Source organism: Chanodichthys erythropterus, chromosome 12 (assembly GCF_024489055.1).
Source record: "Chanodichthys erythropterus isolate Z2021 chromosome 12, ASM2448905v1, whole genome shotgun sequence".
Classification (NCBI taxonomy): Eukaryota; Metazoa; Chordata; class Actinopteri; order Cypriniformes; family Xenocyprididae; genus Chanodichthys; species Chanodichthys erythropterus.
In genome coordinates this window covers 4,248,706-4,274,104 of record NC_090232.1, presented here as the reverse complement: position 1 = coordinate 4,274,104, position 25,399 = coordinate 4,248,706, and the positions used below count along the sequence as shown (strand labels likewise).

The window sequence follows — 25,399 nt, the reverse complement described above, 5'->3', positions numbered from 1 at the left end:
GCCGTCAAACTGACGTTATCAGAGAAGGAACGCCATTCCAGACCAGAAGTAACTTTTTCAGATTTTGATTAAAGATTACTGTGACAAACAAGTTTTTTCTGTGTTTTAACTTGCACGGATTAATTGTTCACCACAAGACCCGTAATATGACCAGTAATAATATTAATGTAAAGTGAAAACCTGTGAACCATTTATTAATGAGTTATGAACATTAACAACCTATGAAAAGGAACCTTAATGTAAAGTGAAAACCTGTTAACCATTTATTAATCAGTTATGAACATTAACAACCTATGAAAAGGAACCTTAATGTAAAGTGGAAACCTGTTAACCATTTATTAATGAGTTATGAACATTAACAACCTATGAAAAGGAACCTTAATGTAAAGTGAAAACCTGTTAACCATTTATTAATCAGTTATGAACATTAACAACCTATGAAAAGGAACCTTAATGTAAAGTGGAAACCTGTTAACCATTTATTAATGAGTTATGAACATTAACAACCTATGAAAAGGAACCTTAATGTAAAGTGAAAACCTGTTAACCATTTATTAATGAGTTATGAACATTAACAACCTATGAAAAGGAACCTTAATGTAAAGTGAAAACCTGTTAACCATTTATTAATGAGTTATGAACATTAACAACCTATGAAAAGGAACCTTAATGTAAAGTGAAAACCTGTTAACCATTTATTAATGAGTTATGAACATTAACAACCTATGAAAAGGAACCTTAATGTAAAGTGAAAACCTGTGAACCATTTATTAATGAGTTACGAATATTAATAACCTGTGTGAACCTTAATGTAGTGTGCATCGTGTTTATTAAAGCAGACGCAGATCTCTTTTGTTTTTTTCCTGGTGACATATTTTATTGTTAAAATATTAATAAGCAATTAATAATTATTCTTGATATCATGATAAAGGATACTGTAACTTTGTGGGAGTGCCAGAGCGGTTATTTATTTAATATAAAAAGCTAACACCGCGAATAAACATATAATATACAAACTAACACAGCGATTATTATATAAACACTTGAAAAACATAGTCTGCAATGTCACTTCAGTTAGCTTACCCATCAAATCAGTAACTTTAAACACAAATTTTACTTTAGAGCATGCCCTGGTAACTGCATGACTTCTTCTCACGATAGTGGCAAGGCTTTATTGGATGCTCACTAGCGCCAACTCCTGTCACACGCCAGAACACGCATGCTTAGTGATGTAACCCTGAAAGAGTATATAAGTATACAGAGTATATAAGTATATAAAGAGTATATATAAAGAGTATATATTAGTATAGCCTAATATATTATTGTCATGTCTAGTTTTCTATAACTTTCTTCATAATAAAAAAAAAATGCTTCATCTGAATCCTGCTCCCTGACTGCTCTTTACACCAAATGTGACAATAATGTATAATGAGCAATGCATTCTTCTTCTATTTATAATTATTATTATTATACGCAGTAGTAGTAGGCTGTATACTTTATTATTCTCTTTCGGGTTCTCATCACTATGCGTGTTGATTCTGGCGTGTGACAGGAGTTGGCGCTAGTGAGCATTCAATAAAGCCTTGCCACTTTTGAGAAGAAGTTACACAGTACTGTTCCAACATGCGTTGAAGGGAATTTGTGTTTACTGATTTGATGGGTAAGCTAACTGAGGTGAAATCGCAGACTTTGTTTTTCTAGTGTTTATATTATATTAGTAATCGCTGTGTTAGTTTGTAGTTATCTTAAACAAATAACCGCTCCGGCGCACCCGCGCATGTACTGTACGGATGACCAAAGCCAAATAACGTACTCAAGTTACAGTGGCCTTTATCATATCAGAAATATCTATTAAATGCATATTAATATGCTGCTAATGTTCTGTAATGGTGCATTAGGTCATTGATTTAATGGTTTACACAACTGTTAATTAAAAAAAATACATATTTAGGTGCCTTTATTCAGCTTGTATCAAATATGTTTGGCTTATAGGTGTGATGTTTATTATCTTTTCTGAATACTTGATTGTTTCTCTGAATGTTTTAATTTAAGTTTACCTGCATAAGCCACATGAGAAGTCATGCTCTGTAACTTTGTGCTGTAAAAGATTTTTTATTTTTTTCAAGTTTAAAGTTGTGTTTACTGAGACATTCATCAAAAATAAAATATTTCATCTGAAAAAGATATTATCTTCTGTGTACATTAATAATTAATAAATACATGATTAACGTGTGTTCACACTACATTAAGGTTCACTTTAATAGGTAATTAATGTTTATAACTCATTAAATGAGTTCCACTTTACATTAAGGTTCCTTTTCATAGGTTGTTAATGTTCATAACTGATTAATAAATGGTTCACAGGTTTCCACTTTACATTAAGGTTCCTTTTCATAGGTTGTTAATGTTCATAACTCATTAATAAATGGTTCACAGGATTTCACTTTACATTAAGGTTCCTTTTCATAGGTTGTTAATGTTCATAACTCATTAATAAATGGTTCACGGGTTTCCACTTTACATTAAGGTTCCTTTTCATAGGTTGTTAATGTTCATAACTCATTAATAAATGGTTCACGGGTTTTCACTTTACATTAAGGTTCCTTTTCATAGGTTGTTAATGTTCATAACTCATTAATAAATGGTTCACGGGTTTCCACTTTACATTAAGGTTCCTTTTCATAGGTTGTTAATGTTCATAACTCATTAATAAATGGTTCACAGGATTTCACTTTACATTAAGGTTCCTTTTCATAGGTTGTTAATGTTCATAACTCATTAATAAATGGTTAACAGGTTTCCACTTTACATTAAGGTTCCTTTTCATAGGTTGTTAATGTTCATAACTCATTAATAAATGGTTCACAGGTTTTCACTTTACATTAAGGTTTCTTTTCATAGGTTGTTAATGTTCATAACTCATTAATAAATGGTTCGCAGGTTTTCACTTTACATTAATGTTCCCTTTCATAGGTTGTTAATGTTCATAACTCATTAATAAATGGTTCACAGGTTTTCACTTTACATTAATATTATTACTGGTCATATTACGGGTCTTGTGGTGAACAATGAATCCGTGCAAGTTAAAACACAGAAAAAACTTGTTTGTCACAGTAATCTTTAATCAAAATCTGAAAAAGTTACTTCTGGTCTGGAATGGCATTCCTTCTCTGATAACGTCAGTTTGACGGCTTAGGTTGAAAACGTGTAAAGCACTCTTCTGCAACCGTTCGTCTGCTATGAGTGAGATATGGAGAGGAGGAGTGCGAGAGATGGAAAGGAGGAGCACTAAAGTAAAACTCTGCCCTCTATTCAATATTCTGTTTCACTTGGAAATACGTCACAACACTGGAGAAGAGTCGTTTGCAACTTCCGGTTCACGCAGACTTTAATATCTAATCAAGTTATGGTTATTATCTTTTGTTTTATTTTCAAAATAAAGTTGGAATTTTGTCTTTAAAGAACAATAATTTTGTTTTTATACACTGCTGTGGAGAGGCATCATGACCTTTTTGGAGAGTATCATGGGTAAGACAAAAACTTCTGGTAAGCAACATAGTAAGACAAGTGGCAGTCATGAGATATTAATAAGAAAGCACAAATACAACAACCTTCAGTCTAATTATGATAGTCAATTTTTGCTGCATCATAAAATAAACCAGAAATCTGTTTTTGAGTTAAATATGTTAATAAATACATTTATTAAGCATTTATAACATGTGAGTTAAAAACGGCTCACTATTTGGCAGGTATTGCATTAAAGTCGCCTTTTTATTCATGCAGTTATAACTGCATTATTAATGATTTATAATGCATTTGTAAATGACTTATTACTCATTAACAAACACCTTTATAAACCCTTTACAAAGGGAACCTTAATGTAAAGTGTTACCGAAAATGTCTATAACACTTTAGTATATAGGGAACACATTTTACTAGTTTACTGCTTATTAATAGTTAGTAAGGTAGTGGTTAAGTTTATGTTAAGAATGTAGAATAAGATCATGCAGAATAGGGCATTAATATGTGCTTATAAGTACTAATAATTAGCCAATATTCTAGTAATATGCATGCTAAGCAACTAAATAAAGGACCCAATAATAAAGTGTTACCAAAATGTCATTTTACTGCACATGTTTGAAAAAAAAAAAAAAAAAAAAAAATAATTGGATCTTTTTCTCCACTCATGAAAATTTATTTCTTCATTGGTTTGTTGACTTTTACAATGGATTCAGAGTGACCCCAAATATCACTGTATCCCATTTCAAGTCATTTTACTGTACAGTTTTGGAGAAAATTAAAGGCAAAATCACTCCAAAAATAAGTGCATTCTTGCACTTACACCATGTCCCATTTTCAAACACTCATAAAACATTTTCCTTTAAAGGTTTGCTCATTCCTTCAATATGTTCAGAGTGACTCTAACTATTACTGTTCAAGTCGTTTTACTGTATAGTTTTTGGAGAAAAGTAAAGGCAAAATCAGCCCAAACATCAAATTGCATTCTAACACTTACACCATGTCCCATATTCAAACAATGGGACATATTCCCATATTCTTTAAAAAGTATTCACTGCATAACCCAAAATCTCTTCTAGCACAGTTTACATGTTCATATAGCATTAGTATTATACTAGTATGGAAGTATGCCATTTCGTATTGCCAGTATTTTTGCATTTTGAATCTCTATCAAAGTACTGAAGCTATATCCACTGTATTCTGAGTGAGTGCGAGAGACGTCCATCTCCTCCCTATAGCTGTTATTTCACTCTCTAATTGTGTGCTGCTGAACAGGCATGTCCTTTTCCAAGAGGTAAATGAACCAGGCTGTAATTTTACTAGAGATGATGCTACTTGACTTCTGCTCCTCTCATTTACAGATGTAGGATTTCACTACCTCCTCGCTAACACTAAACCCTCTAAAATCACTTCAGCCTGACATAATGTGCCCAGTGAGAAAGAGGAAGGGTTCAAGAGGGCTTATGGGAGAAAATGGTAATTGTGTCTGTGGGCTAATAGCACTGTCTCATTATCCCACTGCACTGTCACTGTAACATTGTCGGAGGAGAGAGTTTCAGCGCGGCCGCAAGCTCACTAACATTAGTGTAATTACAGCATTTTTTATTGGAATTAACACATTGTTAGATTAAGCATCTCTTCCCCTTCGCAAAAAAGTACTATCAGAAGTTCATAGTCTGTAAGCATATTAGTGTTTACTAATTACACACTTTTGTGCTTGAAATGCAATGAAATAGAGGTCATTTTCATGGTTCTGTGGTTCAACTTACTTTCTTGTCATAACGTTTTTACTGAGGACTGACATCTAATGTCAATTTACAAACAAAACGATAGGAACGGTCAGCATTGCTGCAGCGCTCTATCTTTTATGCTGGTTAGTCAGCCAGCTTTTTAATTAAACCAATTTTCAACCTGCTTTGTATTGTTACAATGTCTACAATGTTTACTCATTCTCTGTGTTACATGGACGTCTATTTGTCAGCAAAAGTCTGTCGGATGACACAAAACGCGCTGATGGACTTTGGACAGCTCCAGGGCTTTCATGAAAATTACAGATTATACTTTTGCATTTTTGTATCCCCGCGCACAGACAGTCAGATCGACAGAGGGTTATTAACAAAACAGTTTATTGTTAGGGTAGGTTTACTACTAAAAATTGTATCGTAGATTGTCTCTTTTTTAAACAGCATTATGGTGAAATTGAAACACTATGTCTTACCTGTATGCAACAGCGCTTTGCTTCATAAGGTTCGGTGGCACTGTCAGAATGGCAGTTTCTTTCGGTATTTTCCCCTCCATTTGGCCTTGGTTTTTCAGATTTTCCGTATTGGTGTTCTTTCCATATTTATGATTCTTCGCAGCCTTTAGCTGCTGCCTACGACGTGCTGGATTCCTCACCGGAAACCGAAAGTAACTAATTCCAGCTAAACATTTACTCTGTGAATTCTTGCACTGGGAACAATACAAGTCAATGCCACTGATGACTAAAAGTTTGCAAAGAAGTATTTCCTACTAAAGCAAGGTGGTATTTGACTCTGATTAAGCCTATCCATAGCAGACTTGTGGGAGTGGCCCTAGATGGCAACATGCCCAGTGCATTATAGGTTTTGAAGTTTTCTTACCTATTTGGCCCATTTTGCCAGCAGTAAACCAAGTGTTTTACATATAATTCTTAAAAGTACAGTAGCTTAAACAGTCTGTTTGTGTGGACAACAGTCAAGCAAAATTGAATTACTGTTTTGGTGCAAGAACCTGAGACTGAGAAGAAGAAAATGTACCCTCTTTAATGTTGCATTCTGAAGCAGTGATGCTGAATGATTATAATGTTCCCAGTGTATTGTAGGTTTATTTGTATACTATTACAGTGTTTACTGATATTTTGAATTAGTTTTATTTTTATATTTTAATTTTTTATTTAAATTTTAAAGTAAGAAATTAAATTTAATTTTAAGTATTTTTTTATAATTTTATTTTAAATGTTTATATTTTTAATATATTTTTTATTTATTTATTTACTTTTCAATGTTAACTTATTTTATTTCAGTTAGTGGCCAGTTTTTTTTTTTTTTTTTTTTTTTTCATATAATATACATATATATATATATTTACACAAACATTTACTATTTTATTCAATGTGACATACAGCACACGTATTACAGGGGCTTTCATTGAGTCTATATACTCAATTTATTAATGTGCTGTTCAGTTTGTATACATTTGTATATGAATAAACTATGAAAACTCCTATTGATGTAAGTCATTATAAATAATTTCCAATTGCAAAGAGAAATCCCAAATGAGATCTCTTCAATTTCATGTTTCTCTTCTAGACAGCAATGAGATTAAATAGAAAATTTCAATTAAGTCTCTAAGTGATTATATTTATATATATATATATATATATATATATATATATATATATATATATATATATATATATATATATATATATATATATATATATATTATTTCAGCTTTATTTAAATTAACAGAAACAATTTTTAATAGTTTCAGTTCAGGTAGTTAACTTTAACACTGCAATATACCCATTTCAGACAGTGAAAGTGTACACTAGCTCTTAGAAAGTGTGTCCGTCCAGTTTATTCACGGCTGTCTAGTTCTCATTACATCCAGCAGTGTCATGACACGGTCTCTGAGGTGAAATGAATTCCTCACAGCAATTATAGACACCTGAAAATGATTACAGCTACATGAAAATGTCTGACAATAAAAATGACCATAATTGAATGCACAGCATTCATATGAATGATGATTGAACTGTGTATCTTAATCTGTCAAATTAGATACTATTGACCCTGGCATAGATGAAGCTGATGAGTAATTATTTCTAAATCCATTACACAAAACCTTTTCTGAAAGCTTCTTGCCTGCTGATTGATTTTTAGCACAAAGCTGATGTAGTAATTTCTTGGTTAAAAAAAAAAAAAAAAAAAAAGAAAGAAAGTTCTACTATGAATTACATTCAGTGCATTTAGATTCATAGCTCTTTCAGAACTGCAGTGGTGGTTTGTCATTCACAATATGCCAACTCTCTTCTCCAATGGTTGAATGATTGCTGTTGTTTCTAAAGATACTCATAAAGGTCATGATTGCTATTCAAATGAAGGTAATGATCGTCGGAGGTGCCGAGCACTAGAGGAGGTCCCATTATTTGAGTTATGGAAGACCAAACTTTGCTTACAGCATGCATTGTCATTAAAATGAGTCTTAAAATGACTCTGCTTAATTTAGCTTTCCAAATTGTTTTCCTTTATAGATTTTTAATATATTTCAGGCAAATATGTGCAATGTAATGTAACTTGCCACATGGAGTGGAACAAACAGACTGCATTTAACAATAGCAATGACATTTATATTGTGTTTTTCTTTGGTTTGAATACAGAACAGACCGTGCCTGCTCGTAAAGACGCCTTCGTCACATTCTGTCATCTAAAAATGGATGACTGTGACCCTGAAACTCTTCCCACTTCTCACTGCGGGGTTCTGTCAACTACCCTCCTCATTCACAGACTCATATCTCTCGCAAAAAAATGATCGCCTGCCACGTTCTGGCTAGTAACTGGAGTTGTTTTGTTTGTTCTGAATATTCTCCTGTTACTTCTGTTGCTGCCTCGCTCAAGAGATGCTCTCAATAAAGATGTCAGCAGACTTTCATCATGCTTTTACCAAGGACAGTCAAGTTTTTGAAACGAGACATCATACAGCCAGTGAATTGCAGATTATAAAGTCATTAGAACTCCAAATATTTACTCTTTGCTGAAGATCTTTTTCTGCCAATTTCAGTAAAAGAATTTGCTCTTTTGAAGCTTGCATTTACACTAAATATCAAACAACCATGTCTCTGATTTTCCTAAAATCCCTTAGAAAAAATAATTATAGACACAAATGTGATAATTGTGGACAAAGTATAGAGGTATTAAGTGAATGTGGATAGAAGTTTACATCACTTGATGGAAAACGTTTAAGTTCACATTGAGATATCAGACTTTGCAGTATCTGATATCTTGGCAAATATAATCACTTAGAGACTTAATTGAAATTTTCTATTTAATCTCATTGCTGTCTAGAAGAGAAACATGAAATTGAAGAGATCTCATTTGGGATTTCTCTTTGCAATTGGAAATTATTTATAATGACTTACATCAATAGGAGTTTTCATAGTTTATTCATATACAAATGTATACAAACTGAACAGCACATTAATAAATTGAGTATATAGACTCAATGAAAGCCCCTGTAATACGTGTGCTGTATGTCACATTGAATAAAATAGTAAATGTTTGTGTAAATATATATATATATATATATATATATATATATATATATATATATATATATATATATATATATATATATATATATATATATATATATATATATATATATATATATATATATATATATATATATACAGTAATTATAGTATTGTCAAAGTTTTTGAAAAAGAATCATCAAGAAGGAATATCATTGTTTTAGGTAAACCGATCATAGTTAATAATGTATTCTTTTAGTCACACAGTCATCGTTTTCAATATCAATTTTCACTAGCTATGCTTCCATCCACCTATTTTTATATGCATTTTGGTATATTGCAGAAAAAAAAAAAAAATGTGGGATGGAAATGCCAAGATGCCCAAAAATGTGCATAAAAACTTATTGAACTGAGTCGGATAAAGAAATGTGCATAAACTATGATGAAAACACATTCACTGAATAAATGCACTACAAAAACCTCATGTGACTTTGCCTCAACAGTGGATATGATTGGATAACTGGACTAACCAGCGGACCAATCGCATTGCACAGCATCTCGAAATTTGGTTTGATCATTCTTTTGTCATCAGAATGATTTGGTTTAATTCCCTCCCAGAACTGTCACATGATCGCGTTTCCAAAACACCAGACATGCGAACGCAAGATAACAAGTCAGCGTGTATTCCGTTTCATCGGCATGCTCTGAGATGCAAGACATTTATAATGTCAGAAAATTTATTTCCCCAATTGCAGCAACTTCCATGTTTTATTACAGATATTTTGCTCAATTTTCTCAGGAAGTGATTGTTTTGTTCTCTTTAACATATGGGATGGAAGCGCTGCTTTATTCACAGATGTTTTATGCAGTATTCCAATTTTGTGCAGAAGCTAAAACATTCCAAAATTCCCATCCCTAAATGTTATTATTCAGTTATAAATGTATTCTTACTTGAAGCATTTAGATTTGTGATGGATCACATATAGACTGCCCAATGTCGTACTTTGAAAATCAGTATTCATATAGTCATAATGTGTGTCCTTTATAGATCACTGCATTAACATTTACGGCACTTTGCATGCATTTCCTGTGACTTTCTCCTGGGAACTGCATAGACAGAATAAAGTCATTGTAGTGTGTGAAGGGAACAGTTAGAATAGTCAATACTTTTCCAGATTTAGAGCATGTCCAGATCTATTACATACTGCTGAAGCATTTATAATGACTGCCATGCTGTGTTACGAGCATAACCCTCAATCCAGGCAGTAACACCAAAACCTCATTTATTAAAATAATTTCTATTTTTTTTTCCTTTCAAATAGTCAGGTTTTGTAATTTTTCAGCCACTTACTCACTAACTTTTTTACATATCTCGCCTCTGTTGTATGTCCATTATGAAAATTTACCACATTTGATAGTTCAAATTTTAGTGTCTCAGTGGTATTTGTCAATTTTGTTGTTGTTATTCTTGAAGACATGACTGTGTGTATGTGTGGATATATTTTTTGTCAAGGTAGACCCACCAAAATGCACTTTCTATATGAAAATAAATAAATAAAATACTCACAGCTGCTTTGTTTATGCATAACATTTAGCAAAAGAGCTGTTTGTTAACATGCGGTTCACTGTGATCTGACATTATTCAGAGTTATTCCAAGCTCCCATTTAAAAGAGCAAATCCTTCGCAGGCATATTAACCAGCTTAAACCTCATTTAGCAATGAATTGTGTATTGTTTACTGCATGCTAAATTGGCTTGAATCAATTATGAATTGTGGCGCAGAACTGTAATTGCAATTGAATTAGCTTGTGTTCTTAGGGAAGTCTATTAAAAAATAAAAAGCAAGATTTTCTTTTTCTTTTTATTATTTCTTAGCAGCTAAGGCACTGATCCAGTGAATTTTTAATACCAAAAGGGCAAGAAAACAAATTAATGTCAAAGTAAACAGTGTTATTTGAGACGTTTGCAAAAACCAAAGTAATCCTTTAATTAAATAAGGTAAATTAGAACCAAATTAGAAATTCTGCCCATGTTCTGGAGGCCAATGTTTTTGAGGTTTGTTGCTAGGTAACAGAAACTGCTGACAACAATAACAAAGGTTGCAGATGTAGTAGTGATGCTAAGGCCAGCATCGCTGTTAATATTGCTTATGCTTAGGGTTAGTGATTCGGACAAACCATTAGAGGATTAGTTCACTTCAGAATTAAAATTTTCTGATAATTTACTCACCCCCATGTCATCCAAGATGCTTATGTATTTCTTTATTCAGTTGAAATGAAATTAAGGTTTTTGAGGAAAACATTCCAGGATTTTTCTCCATATAGTAGACTTCAACAGGGATTAATGGGTTGAAGGTCCAAATGTCAGTTTCAGTGCAGCTTCAAAGAGCTCTACATGATTCCAGACGAGGAATAAGAGTCTCATCTAGAGAAACAATTGGTCATTTTCTAAAAAAAAAAAAAAATCTATACTTTTTAACCACAAATGATTGTCTGGAAAGGTCACACGTGATGTAGCGGAATTACTGATTCAGTGTCTACAACGTGAACGTGCAAAGATTAAGTCAAACGGTCTTTATAAAAAAAGGTAAAACAATGATGTCAGATGATTGTGAAGTTGGAGGAGAAAATAAGATGGAGTTTTTCGCCCTACCACGATACTTCCACCTATGTCACGCGTGACCTTTCCAATGTAATTACATAATGCATGGTGCATCACAGAGCAGTGCAAGACGAGCATTTGTGATTAAAAAGTATATATTTTTTGAAATCTGAAGTGAACTAATCCTTTAATGCTAATTGACCCTTCGCCGGGAGTTTGATTGACAAACGATCTAACCAATCAGAACGCCGAATCTGCTATTTTGTCCAACAAAGCAGCCAGGAGTTAGAAGATTAACCTCGGTGGAGTTCAACTTGAAAAATTGTGTATATTGACATCTTTCTGTGTTTGAAACAACATTGATTCTCATGTTCATTCATGTTTATTTGATGCTATAAATGGACTCGTAGGAAGAGATGATCGGTTTACGAGCCTCTTGAGTTGAGGCATTAAAGCAATCTGTCACGACCATGGTCACGACACATTAAAGAGCCACAAAACGGTTTTTATTGTTTGAAATTCTTAAAATAAACTACAGTTTGAAAGCTGGGACTTTGTTTAATATCATGAGTAACCTGCTTTGTCTTGTCTGTCGATGTGTTGTCAGTGTCCTCTGCTCCGCGATGTATTTTTCACTGCGTGTGGCGTGACAGCGCCCCGGTTTGTCGGACAAAGCAACAGCAACTAAAGGGGGCGGGTCTTTGCGAAGGGTCAGTTATAAGAACTATGCACACCATTGAGACATTTATACCTCACAATCTAAAATCTATTCATTTTTGGTGTGAATTCCTGTCATTCATCAAAATAAAATCATAAAGTGCTGGAAATCCTTACAAATCTGTTAATTTAATGAATATATGATATTTGTAGTTGTAATAAGTTAGTGTCCTGCATATGCTATTTATTTGTGTTTTTAGAATCCTCAAAAAATATATATTCATATTTATATTGACTTTTATTTCCCCTTTTGTTACTTTCGCTATGTCTGACAAGCTATGCCGCTCTCACGCCACACATCATTATTTACATCGTGGATCAAAGAGGACACAGACAACACGTCGACAGACAAGACAGAACAGGTTACTTTTTGATATGAAACAAAGTCTCAAATGTCAAAATTTGTAATATTTTTAAGAAATTTAAACAAATACCGTTGTCGTGACAGTCAGATAGCAGTAGCGCTTTGGATCAAATGCCTCGTGAACCCATCATCTCTTCATACTAGTTAATTTATAGCATCAAATAAACATGAAAGAACATAAGAAGGAATGTTATTCAACTGTGGAAAGATGTCAGTACACACCTTTTTTCAAGTTCAAGTCCACCGACATTAATCTACTAATGCTGCCCTCATGTGCTATCGGAAATTTGATAATTCCCACTTCTGAAGTCCTGATTACGAGCTCATCGCATTCAAGTTTCTAAATGGGAAGGTGTTTATGTGCAATTGAAGGAAACTCATATTTAAGATAATTCAGTGTTATCATTATTTAGATCGCCTGTCAATCAAACTCCCAGCGAAGGGTCAATTAGCTGTGACCCCTTAAAGGAACACTCCACTTTTTTTTGAAAATAGGCTAATTTTCCAACTCCCCTAGAGTTAAACAGTTGAGTTTTATCATTTTCGAATCCAATCAGCCGATCTCCGGTTCTGGCGGTACCACTTTTAGCATAGCTTAGCATAGTTAATTGAATCTGATTAGACCGTTAGCATTGCGCTTAAAAATGACCAAAGAGTTTTGATATTTTTCCTAATTAAAACTTGACTCTTCTGTAGTTAAATCGTGTACTAAGACCGACGGAAAATAAAAAGTTGTGATTTTCTAGGCTGATATGGCTAGGAACTATACTCTCATTCAGGCGTAATAATCAAGGAACTTTGCTGCCGTATCATGGCTGCAGCAGGCACAATGATATTACGCAGCGCCCGTGAGCCCCTGCTTGCACAGGGAACGTGCCTTGCAACCATGGAGACGCTTGTGAGAGACGCTGCGTAATATCATTGCACTGCTGCAGCCATGGAACGGCAGCAAAGTTCCTTGATTATTACGCCTGAATGAGAGTATAGTTCCTAGCCATATCAGCCTAGAAAATCACAACTTTTCATTTTCTGTCGTGTCTAAATCGTGTCTTAGTACACGATTTAACTACAGAAGAGTCAAGTTTTAAATAGGAAAAATATCAAAACTCTTTGGTCATTTTTAAGCGCAATGCTAACGGTCTAATCAGATTCAATGAACTATGCTAAGCTATGCTAAAAGTGGTACCGCCAGAACCGGAGATCGGCTGAATGGATTCGAAAACGGTAAAACTCAACTGTTTAACTCTAGGGGAGTTGGAAAATGAGCCTATTTTCAAAAAAAGTGGAGTGTTCCTTTAAGTCTTGTCTGAAATTTGACATAATAATGATCTCTAGCAGTGGTCTTCCAGGGCACATGACTGTCAGGTGTCAGCTGTCACCGTGTGCTTGGTCAGCTCTTCAGATGGATTTCTCTGACGACAGCAGCAGTATGCGTGTGTCCGATCAGTACAGCTATATCACATTCACTTCTTCTGCATGAAATAGACCTGTCCTCTGTGCCTGCTAATGATACGCAGTATGAAACCGTGATTGGATGTCAACATGATTGATGTGGGTGTGGAGAGGGAGGGTCCAGTGCTCTCTTGGGCCATTATCTCTTCAAATTATATGAAGGCTGTCTCGTTAGTCGGCTAATAGACTTGATGATGAAGTTTTGGTAAAGCCTTGACTAAAGGACAAACTACATCTTTGAACCGCCTAAAGAAAATAGCTCATGGGATTCACCTGAGAAATGTATATGTTTTCAAGTTGTATGCTTAAAGTTTCTTCATTTCTTTATATCTCCGCAGTCTATCCGTGAGGTGACGGGTTACGTGTTGGTGGCTCTGAACCAGTTCGACTATCTTCCTCTGGAGAACCTGCGGATCATTCGTGGCACTAAACTGTATGAAGGACGCTACGCCCTGTCCATCTTTCTCAACTACAGACGAGATGGACACTTCGGCCTTAGACAACTCGGCCTCAAGAACCTGACAGGTGAGGTTGCGTGGTATATCGGTACTGGGGAAATATTGGTATATATTTTACCTAAAACGGTACGATATCATGATTTTGCTTATTTTAGTACTTGATACGCTGCTGTTCTGAAGTTCACCACTAGGTGTCAGTGTGCTACCCAAACTGAAGCGAAACTGTGAACAAAATGGAAACAAAAAGCACTTAACCTGCCCAAAACTAATTAATAAAAATTGCAGCACAAGTGATATTTGGAATCACTTTGCTTATAAAGTGGTGAAACAGACCTTACCACACAAGTCTGCTCACTTGCCTCAGGAGGAAACACCTTGCCAAGCATCTGTTGCTTGCCCATCCTGGCTTGTACAAGGAGATAAGAGATCATTCAAATGATCTAATTTAGACTCTTATTTACTTTTAGCACTGATGAATGCACATACATAAAAGCGTATCATTTAAATAACACTAAAGCTCCAGCTCATGTCTTTTCTTTCTCAACTGTTTATGTTCACTTAAAGGTGCCCCTCGAATGAAAAATTGAATTTATCTTGGCATAGTTGAATAACAAGAGTTCAGTACATGGAAATGACATACACTGAGTTTCAAACTCCATTGTTTCCTCCTCATTTGTTTAAAAGACCTCAGAAGAACAGGCTTAACTGTTACGTAACAGTTGGGATCATTAATATGTACACCCCAATATGTGCATATCCCAGCTCATGTTCCCAACATTATGAAAGGCATTAGACAAGGGCAGAACGTCTGGATCTGTGCACAGCTGAATCATCAGACTAGGTAAGCAAGCAAGAACAATAGTGAAAAATGGCAGATGGAGCAATAATAACTGACATGATCCATGATAACATGATATTTTTAGTGATATTTGTAAATTGTCTCTCTAAATGTTTTGTTAGCATGATGCTAATGTACTGTTAAATGTGGTTAAAGTTACCATCGTTTCTTACTCTATTCACGGAGACAAGAGAGCCATCGCTATTTTCATTTTTAAGCGCTTGCAGTCTGTATAATTCATAAACACAACTTCATTCTTTATAAATCTCTCCAACAGTGTAGCATTAGCACAGCTGCAAATTCATTCAAAATCAAATATAAACAATATAACAGTATACAATACTCACATAATCCGACGCATGCATGCCGCATGCATGACGAACACTTTGTAAAGATCCATTTGAGGGTTATATTATTTATAATGATGCCCCAAAATAGGCAGTTAAAAAAATGAATTAAAAAAAATCTATGGGGTATTTTGAGCTGAAACTTCACAGACACATTCAGGAGACACCTCAGACTTATATTACATCTTTTAAAAAGAAGTTTTAGGGCACCTTTAAAACATAACCAACTGTGTTTACATGAATACATAAGGTATGACAATTGTGTGTATTTGACCATTTAAGCGCAGTAAGCTGTGAAAAGTAACTCAATTTGGAATGCACAAGCTCTTTGAGAAGTGGCTTTATGTGTGCGCGCTGTGAGTATGAGCGCAAAGAAAAATAAAACTGCAAAGAAAACCGTCTCTCAAAGAGAGATTTACAAATAAAATGTACGGCACTGCTGATTCACTCACGCTGTTTGTGAAATTACTTCTCACAAAATGTATTCAAATTTCTGATTTGATGTGATAATCTGTGTTGATTCATGTGTGAATGTTTGTGGTAATTTCCCACATTATAAAAGGGAAACCTGAGGGAATTAGTAAAATTATGCGCAATAATCGCAATCCTGCGCTGAAATTTAGATCATGTATGGTATCGATTGGCAGCAGCTATTTACACTAAGTGAAAATAGCGATATATTCTATTTACACCATGTAAGAGTATCAGTTCTTTGCAATAAGAGTAAACAGTATGATATATGCACTTTATATTGGCAGATACTATTTGCACCTCAGTATTTTTGTACATTAACAGGATGCAATAATCATATAGAGTACAAATTATTATATTTATCAAAATTATTAAATTGATGGTGCCTTATTGGGAGAATAAAACCCCTCCCCACACCTTCCCCTAACCCTACCCAATAAACACTTTTAATATTATTAAACACTCGGTCACCGTTTATTCCCACTTTTAGAACATTAATTTAATTTTTCCTGAAAATAAATGTGAGCTCAGCAAAAGGCGGATTCGAACCTGCGTCGATTGTGTTAAAAGCCAGGACTGTGAGCCTTACTCGCTAGTTTTTTGCCACTGATGTTGAATTCCATGCTCTTTTTTAAAACTTCAGTGGCCCAACCAGAGATTGGTGGGCGGAGCTAGTGTAAATCGCGTTTACCAACAAGGTACACTATTTGCACTTAGTGTAAATAGACAATCCGGTATTAATATTGATGCTTCAGTATTAGATTGTGGTATTGTACTGAAGACAAAGTTGTGGTATCGTGCCAACATTACTGTTTTTACATAAGAATATAAATGTATTTCAAAATCTATGTCATAAGAATATAAATATATTTCTTCAAAAGTTCTGTAAGTTCCTAGACTGAAAACATTTTCCTAAAACGTCTATTTTAAATGTCCTTTTTTCTAGATAATGTGCTTTTAACATACAGTAATTTACCAGTTTGGGGCCAGGAAGATTTTTTCCCTAAAATAGATAAAATAAAATAATTCAGCAAAGATGCATTAAATTAATCAAAAGTGATTGTAAAGACATTTATGATGTTACAAAAGATTTATTTTTTTTTTCAAATAAATGCTGTTCTTTTGAACTTTCTATTCATCAGAGGGTCCTGACAAAGGTATCACAGTTTCCACAAAATATTAAGAAGCACACTGATAATAATCAGAAATGGTTCTTGAGTATCAAATCATTATATTAGAATGATTTCTGAAGCATCATGTGACACTGAAGACTGGAGTAACGATGCTGAAAATTCAGCTTTGATCACAGGAAAAAAATAAAGTTATTTTAATTTAAATTTTACTGTATTTTTGATCAAATAAATGGAGCCTTGGTGAACATTAGAGACTTCTTTCAAAAGCATAAAAAAAACTTGAACGGCAATGTTCATGTGTATAGAAGATAATGAAGACCTGTTGTTAATTCTTTTTACATATAGTGTTAGTGTAGTATAATGTCTAGTTATCATACTACAGTGTCATGTTTTGATGTTGGACGGATGTCTGTGTAAGTTGTGGTTTTAGTGGAAATTAGCATAGCAGGGACTGATGTATGTGAACACGTTAGATAAGATTGGCGCTAATAATGTATTTCATGCTGTGCAGTGCGGCAGCTATGATAATCATGTACATCAGAAGATGTCTCTCGTATAAATTAGCCACTCTTCATTATGTGACTGCTTTTTATCTTATCAGTATGTATCATTTTAACACGTTTTACAGATGGCATCTAGCTTTTTTTTTTTTTTTTTTTTTTTTCCTGCAGACTTGCTTAGTTGCCCCATAGGGAGACTTTTGTTTACATCTTATACCATGTAATATAGAAACTCATCTTAGAACAGCACTTCCAGATCCCTGATGGGATGCATAAAGATATAGAGAGAAACAGAAACAGATCAAGGAGTCAAACAAGCAACAGACAAATAGAGGAAGTAGACGGCGCCTCAAAGCAAAACAGCCAGAGGCGTGATAATGGTTGTCTGACTTCTGATGACTCATGACGGCCAATAGAAGCCCAGAGGAGTTCAGCAGGTGGTACGAGGTCACAGTAGGTGAAGGGCAGAAAGTTAAGACATGCCAAGTAGGCATCGTGAATCGTAAATATGGCTTTATCGCTTTAATGGCTGATTTATCAATATCTTGGTATAGGGATGAATAGAATGCTGACAGTGTGGGTACACCACTGCCTTCTTGTCTCAGCTTTTATTTGCATCCTCAAAGATATGTCTTTCGTTTTATTGTTACTCTCTTCTTTGTGACAAGGCGTCAGATGGCGTCTTTGAATGAATGGGGTTGCAGGGCATGTCTTTGAGAGTTTCAGGATTCAAGAATCCACACAGCAGTTTTATTGCCACAAGGAAGATTTTGTCAGGCTTACAAGGGAAATATGAGGATAAAACATGAACTGGGTGAGCATTGACATGCTGTATGCATTGCTATTGAATTGACTTACACTGTAAAAAATGACTGTGATTTTAACAGTAAAAGACTGTAAAAATGCTGCGGTGAAAAACTGTCAATTGGTTTACAGAAAGTTTCCGTACTATATACGGTGAATAACTGTAATAGATCTAATGGTACATTTAATGTATTTTACCATAAAATTACCGTTAAATTCACAGTTTTTGGAAGTGAAAAATAACAATTCATTGTAGAAATTAACAGTGAAAAACCGTAAATTGACATTCCCACAATTCCCTGTGTGACACTTCACATTTGATATATTTTTGTTGAATTAACTCTGTTTCTTCTTAGTTTTTCTCATTTTTTTTTCTAATCAGTTATGTACATTAGGGTTTTATGTTACATCTAATGTTGTTAAATTAATGTTTATTGCATTTTTAAAATTTCATGCATGTTACCATGATGGTGTTTAGTGTGTGTGTGTGTGTGAATGACACTGTGTGCACCACCTATATATTAGTATTGTCCTCAGCTTGTGGAAAATCTGAAATGAATTTTGATTCATCATGTGACTCTTATCACCACTGTGTTTGGTGACTGTCAGTGTATTATAACATATATTAGTACTTCATTAGGTTGGCAAATTAACATTATATTAGTTAATGAAATACGTTATTTTACCATGAATTTAACAGATTTTTTTTTTTTTTTTTTTTTTTTTTTTTTTTTTATTACGGTTAAGTTCTGGCAACCACAGCTGCCGTTTTTTTACAGTAAATTTTACTGGGATTTTTTTTACAGTGTACATCTGATTACCACATTATACCATTTCAGTTCATACTCCTGATCATATTTTTGTGCAGCTTAATAATTAATTAGGCTACTTACTTGACTGACTGTTAAGCTATAGCAGCAGGAATGCTGTTTTGACTGTCAGATTTTAGAACATAATTCTTAAAGGGTTCATGAACAACATTGTTTTATAACGTTTCCATATACACATATAATGTTAGTATGATTTTTACATAAAAAAAAAAAAAATAATCATAATTTAGAAATAAAAGGCATTTTTCCTACCCTGATTTTAACCCTCTTATTTGAACGCTCTGTTTTAAGGGGCGTGTCTGCTGTTAGACTTCAGTATAAACATCCACTGCTGTGATTGGCTGACATCTTTGTATATGAAATAGCATATAGTATTACTCTCTATTATTACAGCTCTTAAAGTTAACTAAGCGTGAAAGTGTTGATCATAGCATTGCATTTATATCTATGGCGTTATATTTAGATTGTGGCATTAAAGGTTGTAGTGATGAACATTGTAGCTGATCACAGACATGTTGTTGAGCTCATGAAAGCAGTGATCTCGTCATTCCAACTTAATTTCTGCACACTATCAAATGCTTTCATCAACACTAAACGTGATGTAACGAAGAGATTTGTTGAATAAAACAGGAGTTTTGGCGTAAACTGATAAACTCATGCTGTTTGATTGACAGCTCCAGTGATTGTAAAGGGAGCATTCTTTGATCGCTTTCTTTATATAATCTAATCACCGTTTAAATAACAGATTATTTTCATCCTACTAATAAAACCAAAAATGTGAAGCCATTTCTGCCTATGTGACCTTTCCAACATGATTATGTAATGCGAGGCGCATCGCAGAACAGTGAAAGACGAGCATTTGTGGTTAAAAAGTATTGTTTTTTTTAGTACGTTTTTTTTTATTATTTTTTTTATAAAACGACAGATCGTTTCACTAGATAAGACCCTTATTCCTCATCTGGGACCGTGCAGAGCCCTTTGAAGCTGCATTGAAACTTGAATCCGTTGTACCCCAGTGAAGTGGAAATGGAGAAAAATCTTGAAATGTTTTCCTCAAAAACCTTAATTTCTTTAACATCTTGGATGACATGGGGGTGAATAAATGATCAGGAAATTTGAATTGTGAAGTGAACTAATCCTTTAAGGACAAGTCTATTATACATTTGCCACTGATGCTGATGATGTTTTTTTGAAACTGGAGCTTTCATTTAAAGTAGTTAGTGACTGTTTACAACCACAGTACATCAGTTAGAAATGTGCATTACAATCATCAGAATAACTTTTATTCTATACAATACAAGAGCTTGCAAAGCTTCACACGATGGATGCAATGTTCCAGCCCAGCGTTGCAGAAAGTTGCACACTATTTATGGCACTGCAACAGAGACCTTCATAAAACGAAATGCTGTATATCATAACCCCTATTGTAAGCAAGAAAATGCAGCCGTGAAAAGTTGGCTGTGCTCAGTGATGGGAAGCGCTGCACATTTGAAGTCGTCTTTTGAATTCTTCACTAAAGTCTTTGAATCATATTTTTTTTAGCATTGAATTTCTCTATTCCTCCAGCCATGCTGGTAAAGTCTGATTCTTAAGGCAACGGTTGCCATGTTTCTGCAATTTTCAATATTAGTTTTAGTAGATGAAAGTTGTTCTTCAGCCCCATGAGATACTCAGCACATTGATGATGAATGGCTCCTTTGATTACAGACATGTGCTCCCCTCTCTACATGGCTCTGCAGCATGATCAATAGCTTTCATAAGAAACTTATGACACAATAATGGCTGTAACCTTATTTTCTGTGGTCCTTCAATCAAATGTTCTTCTTTTTTGACTATATCCTCATAGATGACCTCTGCTATAACCAACAGCTGCATGAAGGCAGTTTCATCAACCTTTTAGAATCTCCAGATGATATAATTTCATACGGCGTGTTGTCAGGAAACAGTTCAATAATTGAGTGGGCAGATCCCTGTATGTAAATATTTTTTTTTCACCGCATGTGGCCAAAGGTTATTGAAAAAGATTAGTTCATGTGCAGTACTCACCACATCATTGCATCCAAGCACTCCTGCAAATCAAGGCTTGCATTAGACAAACTCATGAACGAGTCTGTTGTTCATAGACAGTGCATTCTCTAATGAATCCGATCTTAGAACACGCCAATAAGTCTCAGTGCGCACCGTGCAAAGCAATTAGACTATTATGCAGTATGCATGCAAATTAAAAAGCATTACTCAGCGGATACGTCTTAGATTGAAAAGGGCACATATATACATCAATGTTTTTGTCTTATTCAACTGCATTAGAAACCAGTAATGCACAGAATGTACAATGCATACGCATGCATAATTCCATTTTTTTCCAATAGCCATTTTTTCTTTATCATAATGAAAAATTGCCATATTAAAGCACAGAACAATGCTTTTAATATGGAAATGCATTACAATCACAGTCACAATGCCAATTTACAACTTTGGTTAAATGCCGAAACTCTTACTCTTAATAATGCTAGGTAAAAAAAAAAAAAAAAAAAAAAAGTTGAAAATGGATAAACCTAGTTATTTTAGCCCAGCAGTTGGGTTAAATGTTTTATTTAACCCAACTATTGTTCAAAAATTACTATATGGCTGGCTTAAAATGAACCCAAAATAGGTTGGAAATTAAAAATCAGACACATAATTACTAGAGGCAACTATAATAATCAAAAGGTGAATATTTATTAATAAGCAATTTAAAAAAAATGTATTGTTTAATTATTGTTCATTAAACTTATTGTTAAATGTTCATTTATTAAACATATTAATGAATGTTAATTTCCAGCATATTTTGGAGTTCATTTTAAGCAAGCAATACAGTCATTTTTACACAATAGTTGGGTTAAATAAAACTACCTAGCAGGTTGGGCAAACATTTAACCCACTGGGTTTATCCATTTTCAACCCAAATTGGGTTGTTTTTAACCCTGCATTTTTTTTAGAGTTCTGGTTAGAGTCTTTTTCCTTGTTTTATCAATTTCTTTTAATACAATAGTTGTTGTGCATGCACATAAAAATGCTTCTTTATCATTTTATTGTATTATTTTATATTAAAAAGGTTAGTAAAAATTATTTGAGACCCCAGCAATATATATATATATATATATATATATATATATATATATATATATATATATATATATATATATATATATATATATATATATATATATATAAAATTTAAGATTAGACATGTTGTTTGTTATTTTTTTGTTTGTTTTTTTGTTTGATTGATTGATTGACTGATCGAATATCAGCACAATGTTTTATCAGTGGCCTTTCATATATAAATTATTCAAATGAAATCTTTAAAAACTGTTATCTAATGGTTTGATATTAGTTGGATAGTTGATACTTAGTTGGATTTAACAATAAACAACTATTATTTATACCTACTCTGAAATGTGATTCTGGTTAAATATAGTAAGATTTGTAAAGCAAATCTAGAAATCTAGACACTGCAAACGCATCTGTTGCAGCTTATAGTACATACAGATAAGAAATCACAGTTGTGTTTTTATTTGTCTGCTTTACAGCATGTTGAATCTTGTTATTTACTAAAGCTCTGCCATTGAGCCTAAGCCATGTCTGCTGACTCCACAATTCTACCTTGTCTAATGTATTCATTATGTTACACAAATCTCCATGCAACCTATCACTTTGTGCCCTCATATGTATGCCTGTGCACAGCCCCAGCGGTGTATTAATGCAATAGCCTTGATGTGAAGCATGCTCGCCGCACACCCCCACAGAGCCTCTCGGCTGTATGTCCAGTCCTCTGCTCTCCTCCACACAGCCTTGGCTGCTCAGTTAGTGAACACTTTCTTGCTTCTGAGCTTCTGTGCATGAACCCAAGGCTAGGCCTCGTTCAGCTGGATGTTTTTGATCCAGCTGGGCCCCTGTATTGTTCGGCTTCTTCGCGGACAAGTTTCATTGCTTTTGTGAACATGTTTTGCACTTAAGAACAGCTGTTCATATTTGTTGTTCTGCTGTTTTCAAGGTCACTCATGCAGTGTCATTGACTATAACTTTATGTTGTGTAAAGTGGGTTGTGAGCGCCATTTAATTTCATTTCATTTCATTCCATTTCATTTCATTTCATTTCATTTCATCTGCACCACTTTCGATGAAACGGAAGTAGCAACAGATCTTTTTTAACCATATTTTGACGTACGTCCTAGTGTAATGGCTTTTTTATCGGAAAATAAAAAATATAGGATGTAGACTTTATTCTATGCACTGGTTCTTGATTGGATTTTGAGATTTAAGTGCACTAAATGTGAAGTCCTGTTGTTATTGGAGTATGTTTTACAAGAAAAAACTACTTCAGTCTTTCTACTTCAAAATTGCACATTTAATTCAATGTGTTACTTGCCTATTGTACTTATTTTTTTTTAAATTATATTGTGAAATAATTCTATAATTAGTGAACATTGTTTCAAAGTAATTCCCACACCAAACTGTTTTCTTTTAAAGTCGGAAATCTAAAACAAACAGCTTCTATTTTGGTCTTCAGCTGCTTTCTTGCAGTACTGTGCCTATCCGAAACAAGGCGCAAATGTAGATTAGCTTTCTAAAGCTGTCACCTCTCACCCTTAAGAATGATAGTTTTAAGTACTTTGATTTTATTTCCAAAGCTATTGTAATATCATTATTTCTTGAATATGAAATTATGTCTGCAAATTCTGTTTTTCCAACCATCAGTCAAGAACAAAGTGGGGACAGGAAGAGTGCTTTGTGGGTAATAATTGGTTTGCCTCTGAATCTTCCAAAAAACAAAGCCCGTTCATTGCAGCCGAATGTGATTAAAACAACTCTCCGAGGACTTCTTGCAGTGGGGATACTGTATAAAGAGATCTCCTGACTCAATTCTGGTGGCAAATTGCGTTCTGGGTGTTCCTTCTCTCAGCGGCCTTCCTTGTTCCTGTTATACCCAATACAAAGTTCCACCATTAACTATTTAGCTCATCATCCCTGTGGGGTGCAGTCAAAGCATTTAATGTCAAACATAATTGCTGCAAAGTTTCTGAAAAAGTCTGAGGTTTGTTATTATTAAGTATTTTTGGCATCAGCAGTTGAGTGTGTTTGTCAAGGGAAGATGTAATTGTGATAAATTGTCATTTTTGCGGGGGTTGTTTGGGTATATCCAACCGAGGAAGTGTGTTTACTTGACATCGATGTACTAAAAATGGAAAAGTTTCCCTTTGCATTTTTCATGTACAGATGACAATGTTGTCAAAACTATCCAGAAAATGTAACATTTCTTGTCTCGTCACCCTCAGGAATTACATGAATCACGTAAATGCATATTTTTATTTCAAATCGGACATATTTGAGAAAATTTGAGTAGTTTGCATCACTGGATGGTACTGTTGGTCGTTTAATATTGCAAAACAGTTGACATTAAATGTTACTTCACTCTCTTTCAACGTTAAACTGATGCGACGTGCTGGAATTCACATTCTGCTTCTGTAAACAGTAAACCCCGCCTACTTTGATTTGATTGGTCATCTCAATCATTTTGACATGATGGTTGGATAAACAGAATTTGCAGACATAATTTCATTCAGTGTTAGACTGCTGAGACAAACCAGGCTAAAAATGTAACTTTTATACACTTTTATCATCCTAACAACATACAGAGTGCTGCGAAATTGAGTGCAGCAGAGCAGTGCAAGAATTTCAAATACTAGGGGGACAATTTGGCCATTTCTAATTACTGGGGGTGGGGGTGGGTGGAAATTGTCCCCCTAAATGTCTGGGGTGGTTATGGCCTTGTCACCGTTCACACGGATGTGCGGAAATGATTAAAAGCGGTGTATGCTGCTGGAAGGCCAGTAGTTGCCGCCTATAGACTGATCACATACATACATATGACGTCACTGTTTTCACAAATCCACATTTTTGTAGTTTACACAGAGACAATAATGTTATCGTTTTCAAAAACTTGCACTCTGAAACCCTTTCCCCAAAAGTGAAACCCAAAAGTTAGCATTTTCAGGCCACCAAAATGCCGGTATCATGTAAATGAATGGCCAAAACACAAAATGTTTTGGT

General features: G+C 34.3%; 1 protein-coding gene across 1 annotated transcript in view; it reads left to right on the top strand.

Annotated features, from left to right (window-relative positions):
* Positions 1-25,399, top strand: part of erbb4a (erb-b2 receptor tyrosine kinase 4a) — a 204,128-nt gene that overhangs the window by 123,323 nt on the left and 55,406 nt on the right. The window contains exon 3 of the mRNA XM_067402388.1: positions 14,264-14,450. Within this exon, the coding sequence (XP_067258489.1) occupies positions 14,264-14,450 (187 nt within the window). The remainder of the gene's footprint in view (positions 1-14,263; positions 14,451-25,399) is intronic.